General features: G+C 37.2%; 1 protein-coding gene across 1 annotated transcript in view; it reads right to left on the bottom strand.

The window, feature by feature from the left end:
- Positions 1-14,714, bottom strand: part of LOC131044009 (ABC transporter C family member 2) — a 179,415-nt gene that overhangs the window by 79,234 nt on the left and 85,467 nt on the right. Inside the window, exon 8 of the mRNA XM_057977273.2 lies at positions 7,179-7,235. Coding sequence (XP_057833256.2) covers positions 7,179-7,235 — 57 coding nt within the window. The remainder of the gene's footprint in view (positions 1-7,178; positions 7,236-14,714) is intronic.

Below are 14,714 nucleotides of genomic sequence, written 5' to 3'. Positions count from 1 at the left end.
AATTATTAAAAACCCGAAAAAAATATAGTTTTATCCAAAAACTATAAAAACCATCAAATAAATTTTTTTTAGGAAAAAATAATAAAAAAACCTTAGTCGTATAGAATTCGCAAAAAAAAAGGAACACAAAAACGTGAATTCAAAAACCCTTGTCATGGAAATGCAAAACTCGAGCCTTCAACACAACCCAATAAACAGTCGGCAAAAACACCCAAATTGCGATTGTAAAAAAAATTTGGAGACTATAAAAATCACGATTATAAAAAAGAATCCCATCGCCACGAAAATACCCAAACGCATGCAAAAATCGCACCTAAAATAATTTGACGCGGGTCGGAAAAAAAAACACACCTCGGACGTAATTAAATCGCACGTCTAATACCAAGAATCGTGGAAAAAAAACTGCCCAAAATAGCGACTATAGGCGCAGAAAACGCTTGGCAAATGTCGTGGCTCAAAAAAAATTTCCACCAAAAATTCTACCACGGAAACCGCTGCCATCCACAGTAAAAATCGTGTAGGCAAAGACACCAAAAGGATCACATGGGTTTTGCAATCAGCCACGAGAGAACTGAAAAATTTTCCAGACACGAAAAAAATCCGTGTGAAAAACACTAAATTACCTCACGAAAATCACGAAATCCAAACCCTCGTACCTCTAAAAAAACCTTCAAAACTCCAAACCCTACATACACGTTGAGCTGCAAATCTTGGAGCTGAAAACCCATGAAAAACCTCAACAATTTTTTTCATAAAAAAAATTGACTAAAAAAAATTACTGGAACTAAGTTCCAAGTAGCGCCTCCACGAACTTTTATTAAAAAATTCGCCAAACTTTAAAAAATCCCATCGACCCGCTCTGATACTATGAAAAATTATTGCTCAAATAATCAGATAACTTTATTCAACTATAAAGCCGTTTAAATAGGCGATTACAAACGGTGATGTTTCTAAAAAAGAAACAACCGCTTCTAAAAAATAGAAGCCAAAAATAGAAAACTAAATAAAGCAAAAAATACTCTAATTGTTGAAAATTGTAGCCAGCTCGGATACCTGACTATTAGATTTTAATGTTGCCAATGACAATTAAAATTCCTATGTATTATTTCATGCAATCCGAACCACTTAGGGCTGGGCCCAAACACATGTAATGTGAAGGCAAATGATGTAACTTAGGGCTGGGATCAAATACATGTAACTTGTAATCATATCTTGCTATGGATAGGACAAGACCTATGTATAATGTAACTTGTAGATAGGGTAGGCCCAATTTGGGCAGTAAAATCAAATATGTATTTGAGCGATTATGTAATTGGGCTGGGCCCAAACTCATGTAGTGTGTGGTCAAGGCAATCAAGCAATAACGTCTTAATAGGTCAAGACCTGTTTCGACGATATACATAATATTATTATTAAATTAACAAGGCAGGCCGACTTGAGACTTGACACCACAAGTCAAGTATATAAACAAGTCATTTGCATGGCATAATTAATCAATCAATATACAAGGCAAATCATTCTTAAGGTTGTCAACTCATTCAGCGAACTTCTACATCAAGCATAAGACCTTTGGTGGATCACTTTTGATCAAAGAAATGGGACTCGGACTCGACAAGGCCAACTCGGCGTCAGACTCGGCTCCAGACTTGGCTGGACTCGGGAAAGTGAAAAACTCAAGAAATTTAGAGATTTTTAAAGATTTAAACCTTGTTTCAGACACCCTTTATTGAATACACCTTAAAGACACAATAACATCATCAAACTCGGCTCATTTGATTACATACACAAGTATACATCAATCACATAAGCATAAACGCAAATTGTAGCTGAAGAAAATAACAAACATAGATATATAAATATTGTCAAATGTATACAATATTACAAAACTCATGGAATAAAAAATACATGTCATCATATGATCATCATCAAATGTTTCATACAAATACCAAAGGTAAATACAACTACAAGCCTATGGCTCAGAGAAGCCTGCACGGCAGCACCCTCCGGCCCCGGCCCCCTGCGAAGGCGTCTAAGGTAGGTCTTGGATGATTGGACAGCCACGGCCGCTCCTCGTGACACCATGCCATGCTCACCAACATCAAGAACATCCATGTCACTATCTACCTCTGAATCTCTTGTCTGTGCTCGTGCTCTCTGCTCCTCCTCTGCCATTGCTACAGTCTCAGCCTCTATATCTACTTGGTCGATCCAATCAGTGTCAGACTCAGAGGTTAAATTTTCCCTACTTCTATCGACGCAGTTTCCCCCCATATTTTTCGACGAGGGTTTGGGGGCAGCGCCCCCAAGGTGAGGTCAAGGGGCATCACCCCTTGCGGGGTCAAGGGGCAGCCAAAAAAACTTATTATTTAATAAAGGCGTCAGGTGTTATTTTTCTATTGGCTGACATGTTGTAACCCTAATTTTTCTCATTCTCAGGCGGAGGTTGTAGTGAACAAAGACGAGACCATTCATTTTAAAAAATCTTTTTAAAATGTTTTTTTTTTGTCATTTTACTTAAGCTAGGCAGTAGCCGAGTTTGGGGCTCAGGACTCGCCGAGTTTGGCAAGTTTGAGCCAAACTCGCCAGACTCGGACGAGTCTGAGTCCGAGCCCCTAGGACTGGGCGAGCATGACTCGTACTCGGACTCACCGAGTCTGGGCGAGTCTGGGTGAGTCCCGTTTCTCTGCTTCTGATCATCAGCAAACTATCTCTGATTAGCAGCGAATTTCTCCAGCAGAGATTAGCGAATTATCTCCTCTGATTAGGCGAGCCATGTAGAGGTTTCGAATCTGCTTGTGGACTGACAAATATACCTAAGGACTGCCGAATATACATAACAAACTGAGTCTTTAGTCAAGCGAACTTTGCGAACTAGTTCTTGTCTGAATGAACTTCATTCTGGGACAGCATACTCCATTCTCAATGGTTGTGGTCTGATCTTCAAGGCAGATTGACATATATCAGATAAGTTATGAGTTGTGCCCTAGCTGGGTGAAGATGTATTAAGCTATTGTGCATGATCTAATCAAATCTGCATTTATTGTTGCTGGGTTTTTCCTTCGAGAGGGAGGTTTTCCCAAGGTATTTGTGTGTGATTTGTGTTTGTTCTTCATTGCATTCTGATTTCTGTTGTTCATTATTTAATCCGATTAATAAAATTAACACTAATGACCATTGAAATAGTAATTAAATATTCTAATAGTTTTCTCCTCTTGTAAGTTCATTACGGTGGATTTGTCCCACAATTGGTAAGTCTTCCACTAGTGCCACCTTGTTTGTTGCAACGGTGATGTCTTTCATTTAGCTAGTGCCCTTGTGTTGTTGTGTTCACACAACACTTTTGTGCATGTTATTGTGCAAGTGCAGCATGTTATTGTGTCTTGTTTCAAAAAAAAAGTTGATCTATCAAGTTTTGTCTTGGTGTCAACTTGTGGCATTATGCCATGTACATCTCTTGGGAAAGATATTATGATGGTGGTAATATTGAATGTTTTGAGCTCTACTGAAACCAAATCTTTGTTGTAAGCAACGGTTTAGGATATGAAAATAATGGTGTGTTTTGTCTTCATGAGAACATGATGCCTTGATGTTTCTCCTATCTATTTATTTACAACATTGAACCATAGTTTAAAAACTCGTGGACTCGCCACGGACTCGCGAGTCCGTGGGAGCCACAAGTCGACTCGCCAAGGACTCGTGAGGTGAATCCTGGCGAGTCCATTTGAAAGACTCGCGAGTCTTTTGCAAGGACTCGTGCGAGTCTTTTGCACGGACTCGCGATTCTTTCAGATGTACTCACGCGATCCAGAAAAACCATCAGGCAAGCTTTAAAAATGAGTTTTTTTGAGTTTTTTTTGCCTTCATTTGGCGTAACTCCCCCCCTTTTTGACTTTTTTTGGGGTTAAGGGGTAACCCTAATTGGACGTGGGCCAATAGAAAAATAACACCCGACACCTTTATAAAATAATAAAGTATTTTTGGCCTCGTGGCAGGGAATGTGCAAGGGGCGCTGCCACTTGACCCCGTCAAGGGGCGATGCCCCTTGACCCCAACTAGGGGGTGCTGCCCCCAAACCCCCGTCAAAAAATATAGGGGGAAACTGCGCTGATGGAAGGAGGGAAAATTTAACCTTCGAGTCTGATTAGGCTCCATATAACAACATAATTAGCATTGAAGAAATCTTGGTATTATACATTTTAGAGTTGAAAGTTTGAAACTATGAGTATGAATGATGAAATTTCAAATATTGCGCATTTGCTGATCATATGACATGTGTAATGTTTCAATTATGGCTCTTATGTTCTCTAAATGCATTAATTTCTTTATGTTTTTTTGTAAAACTACGGTTTGTTTTTTTGCCGAGTCTTTCACGAGTCTTTCACAAGTCTAAGTCCGAGTCCAAATTTTTGGTTTGCCGAGTCCGTGGCGAGTCCAAGTTTTTGAACTTTGCATTGAACCATAGCATGAAGATTGAATATCAATAAACATCAATAGATCCCATTGTACTGGCTTTACACGAGAGTGGAAGAATGAGAGCCCTTGTATTGTATTATTTACCAATTAATCTTAGAATAACTCAGTGCATGACTAAACTGCATCAGTACACCCAATCCAATTTATATTGTGTATGATCACATCAAGACTAGCATAAGACAATCTAATCTATTTGCCTTGTCCACATAACAAAGCTGCATGATCTAACATCACTTCATTATGCATCATCCACTGCAAAAACAACTGCAGCCCACAGTCAATACTAGATCATACTTCATAGAAGCGACCCTTATTGGCTCTACCGTTTTGTGCTACTTTGTAGCTTGATATTTGTAGTTTGTTGTGAGTAATTGATTTTGAAATTTTGAACTTTTAAGTTGAACTATGTAGTAATACACCATGCAGCGCACATCATAACCAAAGCTCTCAAAATTGAGGAAAATTCATATTTCAATATTCATCATGTCAACTCTCATTTAATTTCATTCTCTCACTCTATATGTTATGAGCATGGCTTTGAATGTATTAAAACTTCTTTGTTTTTTGGGATCCCAATTTTTTCCAGATAATATCCCAAAAAACTTCAAAATATCTGTATCTTATTGTTTGTCAAGATATTTTCTTTTGTGGGTCGAGCATTTTCAACTTTGTATAAAGGAAGTGATATTTTGATCATATCTATAATAGATATGACAAATGAACAATCATGTTGTTATGTACCTAGGGATATGATATTATAATGTATTTCAATATAAAGATTCAATCCTTCAATATCATGTATACATTCATTGTCCTCTCCACCACAACTAATTTCTTATTGAAAATTATAGATTATATATTACCTTATTTATGAAGTAACCACATGTAACCTAGAAATAATCCCTGGCAATAATAGGAATCATATAATGGAAAGTAATATTCCTAGCTCCAAAGAAACAAATCTTTCTGTACTTCGACACTGAAAAACCTTTAGCAAGCATAGAATATCATTGATCCGCTTGTCAATTTCTCTGTATGTTACCAAATGTACTGGATTAAATATATGTATAGAGTATAGGAATGGCAACCGAGTATATTAGCCTCGTGTTTGCAGTACATTTAGAAACCTTCAGGAAGTACAGTCATGGCATGTAAAAACCTAGCCAAACAAAACATTTGTAGTTGAAACCAAAATCAGAAACAACCGATCAAAAATTGTTAGAATCCAAAATTTCAGCATTTTTATTGAAATATTATCATGATTACAAAAAAAACAACCGGTCAAAAATTGTTGGCAACAATTTAATTATAAAAAATTACAATTGTTGAAACCTCTGATTTGTGATTAATTACAATTTTTCCCAGATTAATCTCTCTATGGTTTGGTAATCAAAGAGAGAGACGGGTATTCCAATCCAAACGTGCACTAGTGCTTAAATTGCTGAGATTGTATTTGGCAAAGAAGAGAGTTGTATTTATGTTATTTTTAAAATAGTTGACACCAAAAATGTTCACCCTTTCAATTAATCATCCCCGTTGTCTTTATGGTTTGGTTATCCCATCCCAAGCCATAGGAGGGTATTGGAATGTGCTATAAATTCCACTCCACAAAAAATTGCAGAGGAAAAATTCATTTTATTTTACTAGATCAGTGGGTGGTGTGATGATTGAGAGCAGATATGCTAGAGTAGCCTGGTGAAGAATATTTATCATTTCTACTGTTCCTGCTGGTGCCAGCCATCTGTGAGACAACTTGGCAAGCTTCACCCTTATTTTAGAGAGGATTTCATCCCAGATGGCTCTATTCAGTTCATGTTGCAGTAAGAAGCCCAAGTATTCCAGCCACTTGGTAGTTTGCTAGTAGTTATATTATTCTTTCCTTTCCCTTAGGATTAGAGAAGAGAAGATTTTGAAATCGGAAACTTATATATATGTTGTCATTCTCTACAGCTTAAGGCCCATATAGTTTTCTGCTTAGCCACTTTTCCTTGACTAGTCTATCTGGGAGTTCCCTTGTTATGATGAAGAGGTACGAGCTAAGTGGATCTCCCTTTCTTAGCCCTCTTCTTGGGGTGAATAATGAACCCTACGTAATATTTAGAGTAACTGAGAGGTTGGTCTTGGTGATGTAACTTAGAATCCAGCCATATACTTATCCCAAAACCCAAAAGTAGCCATTGTGCATTGAAGACATCTCTGTCACAACAGTTAAAGGCTTTGGACATGCCCATTTTGATCACTACTCATGGCCGATTCTACGATTGGAGACAAAGGAAATCTAGAATTATCAACTCAAAAGAAAGCTATCTCGGTGGGCCAAATTAATTTAGGCAGCAAGAATTTTAGCCTTTATGCAATGATCTTTGAAACTATTTTGTAAAGCATATTGCACAAAGCTATAGCCCAATATCCATTGTCATGTCCACTTTTCAGAACTAAAAGAATTAATTGAGTAGCATAATTTTAACTTGTAAATTACTATTACCTTTTAACAAGAACCTATACTTTTTTATTGCCAAATTACAGTTTATGTAGGTACTATACATTTAGTGCTCTGTGACAGATACATAAGGGAACTCATTATTACTCTACATGTGGACAAGATTAAATTTATCTAGGCAGCTGTCCTTTTAATTGCATGATTCTAACCTCACAGCAAGAGTATTCACATGTTTGGAAAGAAAAAGCAAAGAGAAGGAACCGACCTCCAAAAGAAGGGCCAGAACAATAGGGCCAACAAATTGTGAAGCATCATTTCCAATCTGCAAATCCACCGTATGATAAGTTTAGAAAATCTATCAAACAATTTATCATTTTCTATATGTAATTCTAAAAACAGACTGCATCTTACAAAGTAAACTCTTCAAGTGCAAACAGGAAAAGAAATCTTCCATTTCATATTTTTAATTGTAGTAAACACGACCTCATACTTGATTGCAGATCACTTAAGGATAGATCCTTTATATTTCAGAATGGAAAATAATTGATTCCTAAAGGAAAATATTAAACAATATGTAAAATTGTTAAAGCTGCATAAATGACAAAGAATTTTTTTTGGATGGAGAGTAAATGCACATAAAATTCCTCTGTAACCAGGGAATTAAGAAATCCTGTAAATAATGCAGCCAAAACTTAAGTTCAGATGTACAAAACATTGTCGAGTATTAAATTCACAGAGCTTATAATTAGACTTTGCATAGAGAGAACTACTTCCTTTTGAGAAAAACTATATACATCACATTCATTAAATTGCATGGAAGATGAGGGCAAAAAGCACCTAAGCCTAAGTTAATTGTTCTTAGTAATTGCATTTACTGAGACTGAGAGTGTATTGAAAATGATTGAATCAATCTTCCTTTGTTAAATCATTTCAGGAGGGAGCTTAAATGATTTTGAAAATGAGTTAATATGTTATAAAAGTGCTACAGAACATTGACATGGATATCCCTACCACTGGATTGAATTCGGAGGATGTTTGTCACCGAAAAGAAAAGATATGATAAGTTTTCAGAAAAAAAAAAAAAAAAGTTGCACAACTATTTGACAAATGACGGACAATTATGGACCCTGATGCATTGTCCTTTGGTGGGTGATGTGTGAAAGACCATCCTCAATGGCTCTGATACAGCTTCCTCATTCCAAACATTTTAAATCCTTTCAAACACTTGAAACCCCAACAACCATTGACAAATAACAAAACAATCTTACGACTTGAATTTGATTTCTTCTCCCTCCTCAAAAACTTGTAGAAAATTTATTGTCTTGAAACCCTAGGTCTTGTGACAGATGAATCTAAGAAAAATGCCTCCTTTTTCTAAGTTTTTAGCCACAAAAAATGTAGCTGCTTTGATCAAATCTGCAAATTTGAAAAAAAAAGTTTTAAAATATGACAACTTCCTATCTAATCCAATAAGGGGAACAATGCAAGCGTACCAGATTTATAGTAATTTCAGCAAAGTGATAACACTAGAAAGAAAACAAGAACAGAAGAGAAGGAGACACACTTGAAGACAGAATAAATGGAATATACCCTCAAAAAACTAGCCTCCAAGAGCATACCCAAATGTATTAAATCTTCAAAATTAGTTACACTTTGATTTTCAATGAATTCCAACAACACAACACTGCATAAAACTGAACATACAATCTCAATTCCAAGCTCTCAATATATAGCTCAAGGAGACCCAAGAAACCATGCATAGTGTTCCAGAACCATGAGCCAATCGTTGGACCAAATGGTCCAATCCCAATCCATGAACCTTCCTCCAAGAGTAACTCCTTCAACGTTAGATAGAAAATTCTCAACTGACTAGTTGCCCCTATGACCAAGGGGCTCCAATGTAACTCACAAGAGCTCCATGTGGGTGCATTAATGTCTTAATCACCTCTTACAAACAATTCTCTTTAACTAATCAAAGACATTACTCATGGTCCACTTAGTAACCACATATTCAATGACTTCTTACAACTATAATCAAACCAATGACACAATGCGAAGAATGCCAACAATGGAATCTCAAGATTTCATCTAATTAGGGCACTCTTTTCCATATGGACACCTTACTTATAATAGCAAACAATAATTAAATAAATCGCCTAGACCTAGGACTTGCAAGTTGTACAACACCTAGCCCATTAGTTGTAACAATCTCCTACTTATCACCATACTATCCAAGAATCATAAGGGGTTCTCAACGCAGTGAACTAAATGCTAGGGGTTGATCCAGATCATCTATCTGTAGCACTAAACTTCTCTATAATCACAAAAGTAACCACCTTCTTGACCATAACCCTCATGTCTTCCACCATGTCACAAAGTAAGTGATATTGCACACCAATGAACTCTATCTATGAATGAAAGGTAGAATTCTTTGCCAACTTAATGGCACTCTATCACACTATGTCTTGACTCAACCCACCATCTAAACACAATCTTTGGAGCAATATAGCTTCCTTAGATGAATGACTAGATGCCATATACTTTAGCTTTGTAATCGAACAAGCAACCACAAACCATTATGTTCATCCAGCTAATTGTACCATTGAATATGGTAAAGACATACCCACTAGTATCCCCCCCAATCAAAATCAACAAATCCTTGTATATCCACTATCTTGCTCAAGCTTGAGCCTCCCTAGTAGCAAATTGAACACTAAAATGTATCTTGGAGATACTTGAAGACTCTCTTCACTCTAATCCAATGCTCCTTAGTTAGATTCAATATATATGTACTTAGGATTCCCACTATTTTGTCAATGTTTAATCTGGTACAAACCATAGCACATATAAGACTACCAACTGCATTCATATACGAGGCATGGCTCGTGTCCTTTATCCCATCTATTGTCATAGGGCACAAAACTAAAAGTTTTGTCCCAACAAGAATAGGAACACAAACTAGTTTGAATCCCACATCCTTACTACAAAATAGAATTATTATACTTCTTATGACTAATACAAAAAAAAAATTGTTAGCTCTATCCATCCTAATCTCCATACCTAAGACTTAGCTAGCACCAAATCCTTCATATCCAACTACAATGAAACTTCAGCTTTCAAACCCTCAATATTTCCTTACTACCAATACAACGTAGAGGTCAACATAGCTCCTTTGGACATATCTCTGGTTGCAGACATCACACTTCTGGACGAAACATTTTGAGGGGACTGCTAGAGCATACATTTTGAGGGGACTGCAATAGCATACACCAAATTTGGAATTTCCCAAATTTGATGGAGATGAACCCACCAGCCATATTTATTGAGCCAAACAATACTTTGGAATAAATCAAACCCCCATGAAAAAGAAGGTATTTGTAGGCTCATTAAATTGGAACATGACATCATAAAGTGGTTCCAATGATTCGAGAAGAATTTGGGAGAACTTGGGCTGAGTTTTGAATGGGTTTACTAACCTGATTTAATCCTAGCAATTACGATGACTTCATTGGAGCATTAATCAATGCTATGGTGAATTGGTTTTGTCCATGAGTACCAAACATAGTTCAAACATCTAGCCAATCAAACACAAAGACTTGAAGATTCTTTTTAAAAAGTTGCTTCATTAATGTCTTAAAAGAACACATCCAAGCTAAGGTAAGGATGTTTAACCCCAAAGATGTGTATGGCCGACCTCCACCATCTCTCACTTCCAACTTGCCATGCAATTCCAATGTAGAAGTTCTCAATTCCACTCTTAGCACCCACAAATATCTCCTTTGAACTTTCAAGGACAACTTGGCCTTGACTCAAAACCTTATGAAACAACATGTTGATCAACACTATTTTGAGCACACATTCATTGTTCACACCATAATTTTGTTGTCTTCAACCATAAATGTACATGTCCCTCAATCTTATACGCTATCAAAAGTAAGTCCCCAAATTCTATGTACGTATTACAACACTAAAGTGGATGGGCATAATGGTCTACAAGTTGGATCTTCCTTTGTCCTCCAAACTACATCATGTTCAACATGGATCATGTCTAAAAAAGGTCCTTGGCCAACACATTCACTTTACATAAACCCTTGTAGGCAGCCAAGTATAGTGATTTGAAGAAGAATAGAGAATTTAGTCTGGAGGTTTATGCAGGTCACACTTATTCCTTGGGGCATCGTGGGTCTTTTCAGGAGATAGGTGACTGTTTGGAGGGGACATGAGGTTAGAGTGGGCCCATGAATGCTGACGCAGATATTGAAGAACTTCTAGGTAGAGTGAGAAAGGACATTGGAAATATTGCAATCCCCGGCACTTAAAAAACTGGGCGATTTGTAGCAGCTGCACTCAAAAGGTTATCATCTGCTACCAATAAAGGTTAGAGGGTAGCATTCAACATCTGTCTGCTGTGGATATTTCAGCATCACATTGTAATATTGGTCTTTAAAAAATTCCAATCAACGTGTAAATGAGATCTTGTTTGGTTTCAAAAGTCAATATATATATTTACAAATGTAAAGAAAAATGTTCTATTAAGCTGAAATGTTTCCTAATTCATGATTAAATGATTCCAAGTGTCTGCAAATCAGAAAACTTCCCTAAGCATTTTCATACAAACTGTTTGATGAAATACCATTCTTGAAAAACTGTGAAAAAATACAAAATTTTGGTATAGAAAATTGGGTCAGGTATATTACACTGGTATCAAAGCAGTGAATCCTACCAGCTTGTATATTACACTGGTATTATACTAGAAGAATGGCAAATAATCTACCAAAGCAGTCGTAGATTGAAGAGGAAATTCCTACTGCAGATTTGTTTACTGAGAGGGCTACAGGGAACATGGGTGATAAGGATGCAAAACAAGAATGCCAACCAGAACAATGCCAGTAACAATGACAACCATGGAAAGGCAACTAACACTAATATCCCCGCCAACAAAAACTCCAGGGCAGCTAGTAGAACAACACATAAACCTATAATGCCTAATTTCTCAGAGGCACAACCAAGAGGACAAGTAGGACAACAAGGATATGGTGAAAGTTTTGCAAACTATATGAGGGAGTTCAAAACATTAGATGATGAATTTCATCCAGCCATGTCCTTAGCAGAGTTTTGCCTAGTGAAGTACAGGAATTGGCAAAAGGAGATAGGGGACAAGGACCTAAGCAAGAGCTGCAGCGTAAAGTGGGCAAGTTGTCCATTCCCAATAATGATGGCTAGTTTACTGCACATTCATGGGTGCAGAAAGTAGATATATATTTTCAACTTAATCCCATGTTAGAGATAGAAGCCATTAACTATGTCGCATTTCATTTGGATGGGGAGGCTCATGAGTGGTGATACCATGGTTTGGTGACCTTAGGACATGACAATATCACTCCTTATGCGGACTTCACACAGCAATTGAACAGGTTTGATAAGAAGGATCTAGAGACACACTTCCAAGAACTAGCCCATTTGAAACAACATGGTACAGTAGATGCTTATGTTTCATAATTTCAAAGGCCGTCAATTATGGTTCTTGGTATTTCCAAGGGGAGGTTGATAGTCAGAGCCACTACATGGTTGGGTAAAGCATTTGACCCACCTACTTGAGAAGCACACAGAAAATACTGAGGGGGAGGCAGGGGTGAATCAGTATTTGAGAGTGTTTATAAACTTTTCAAATTAACAAGTAGACAAAACAGATTCAAAAACAAACAGCAAGAAGACAACACAAGTTTTCTCGTGGAAAACCCTTTTGGGTAAAAAACCACGGCATCGGTAATCTTCCATTAAAACAAATGGGCATCAACCCAAGAATACACAAGTGAGCTACAACCCACAGTGGGCACCAACCCTTTCAAAACACTAAACTGAAGCACCGACTTCACTGAAAATGAGACACCAATCTCCACACAACCAACTTCAAGATATTGGATATTTGATGAAGTCTGTTACACATTCTGCCTTCGAATTGTTCAGAACACTCAGATACGAAGTCAAGACTCCTAAACACAAAAATCACACTCCAAAAGATCTCTGCTCACTTTTCATCAACTACGCACTTCACAACCTGTAGAACACCATTAAAACTTGCAGCCCACGATAGAACTATTTCCACTTTTAATCCAATCGGATGAGAGTCAGAAGATAATCATTCAAAAAGAATACAGCCTCCTATACCCCTTTTTTTTAAAACTTCAAAGAATGCCACGCAGCCACTTTCTTCAAAAAAACGCATTCCAGAGAAAACAGCAGCTTCCTTTTGAAATTCAATCACTACATCACAAGAGCTTGCTGGCAGATATCAAAACATCTACAGGATGTCAAAAACCGACTCATTCACAAAGAAGACCCCAACACTCAATTCAAACTTCACATCAAAATTAAGCGCAATCTTTAGAAAAAAAAGATCATCTTTTCCATTTCCAAATTGGCTGTCGAATAAGCTACTTCCTCAAATCCGTTACCAACAGCAGCAAAAAGAATCAAAAACATGCTTTTAATAAAGGCTTCAAACCATATCTTTGACCCACGATCTGGATTCAAGGAAAGTAGTGGCCATTTTTAAAAAACGAACATTCATAGAAAATATGACTTCCCAGTTCATATTTTTTTAAAGAATTCCCCACAACTTGAGCACTAAAGGAATCCATCTACAAAGACGTATCTCCCATCAAAAATAAGAATGACAATACAAGAAGACATCATCTAGAAAAACGAACGCACTCCTACATCGTGCTTACAAATTTCTGACAAAAAACGGCTCAACTGAAAAACACGTCCAGCTATCCCAAAAAAAACTTTCATGCATATATTCCACGACAACACCACAATCACGTCCATAATAACCTTTTCCTTTTTTTTGGTTTTAAAAATTTGGAAGAGTCGCTGCAGAAATACCACGCAATCAATGACCACAACCTCCACAAAGTTATTAAGAAAGACACGCTGCATACTCAGGAGCCACAAAAAAAGGTCTTCCTCAGTTGACCCAGCTTAAGTCTCTACGCACAATTTCCATTATCTGCCAGACATTGCAAAAATTCTGAAGCCTTCGATCCAGCCTAGGGAGAAATAAAGAACTGCCCAGAATTCATTGAAAAGACTTTTAAAATAGCCACCATCCACAAAATATAGTCGAACCATCAAAAAAAAGCGATTCCACACAATTAGGATATACGATGTAATAAAATAAAATTCCCTTTGAAAAGTCAAGGCTGATATGGCATAAAACTGATGTAGCAGCTGACTGGATGACAGGTAGGCACACACCTTGCTCAAGATAATAGCCAAGCAAGCAGCTCAAACACCTCAAGCAGCCAGGCACACAAGGAGCTCAACCAAAATTCATAATCAAGATCAATTAAGCCTTTGACATCAATGACAAATAATCCAACACTACTCTACATGATGCAATAAGAAGAGCATGTAACATGGAATTTTAATTTACCCTTAAGGGTAAATTCAGTTCAGAGGATTTGCATGCAAGACATCAAAAGAAGCCCTATCAAAAAGAAGATCTAAAATTCAGCCTTTGAGGTGCTTACCATCCAAGAGAAACAAAGAAGATGAAACCAGGGAAGAAATTAGGAGAAAATTGTATTTCCAATGCAGGGAACAGTTGACTCTAGCACATAGATGCCAGGGAAAGGGGAAGATGGATTACATTGAGGTGATTTCTAACGAGGAGGAAGAGATTATAGATCCAGCAGATTTGGGAAAGGATCAAGATCAACAGTTGGATCTTAAGGGTAAAGATACCAAGGGAGGTACACTTGCTTCTCTTTCTAGTGCACCAAGGTATAATCTTTTC

Source organism: Cryptomeria japonica, chromosome 11 (assembly GCF_030272615.1).
Source record: "Cryptomeria japonica chromosome 11, Sugi_1.0, whole genome shotgun sequence".
NCBI classification, from domain to species: domain Eukaryota; kingdom Viridiplantae; phylum Streptophyta; class Pinopsida; order Cupressales; family Cupressaceae; genus Cryptomeria; species Cryptomeria japonica.
This window is presented reverse-complemented; position numbering and strand designations above follow the sequence as displayed.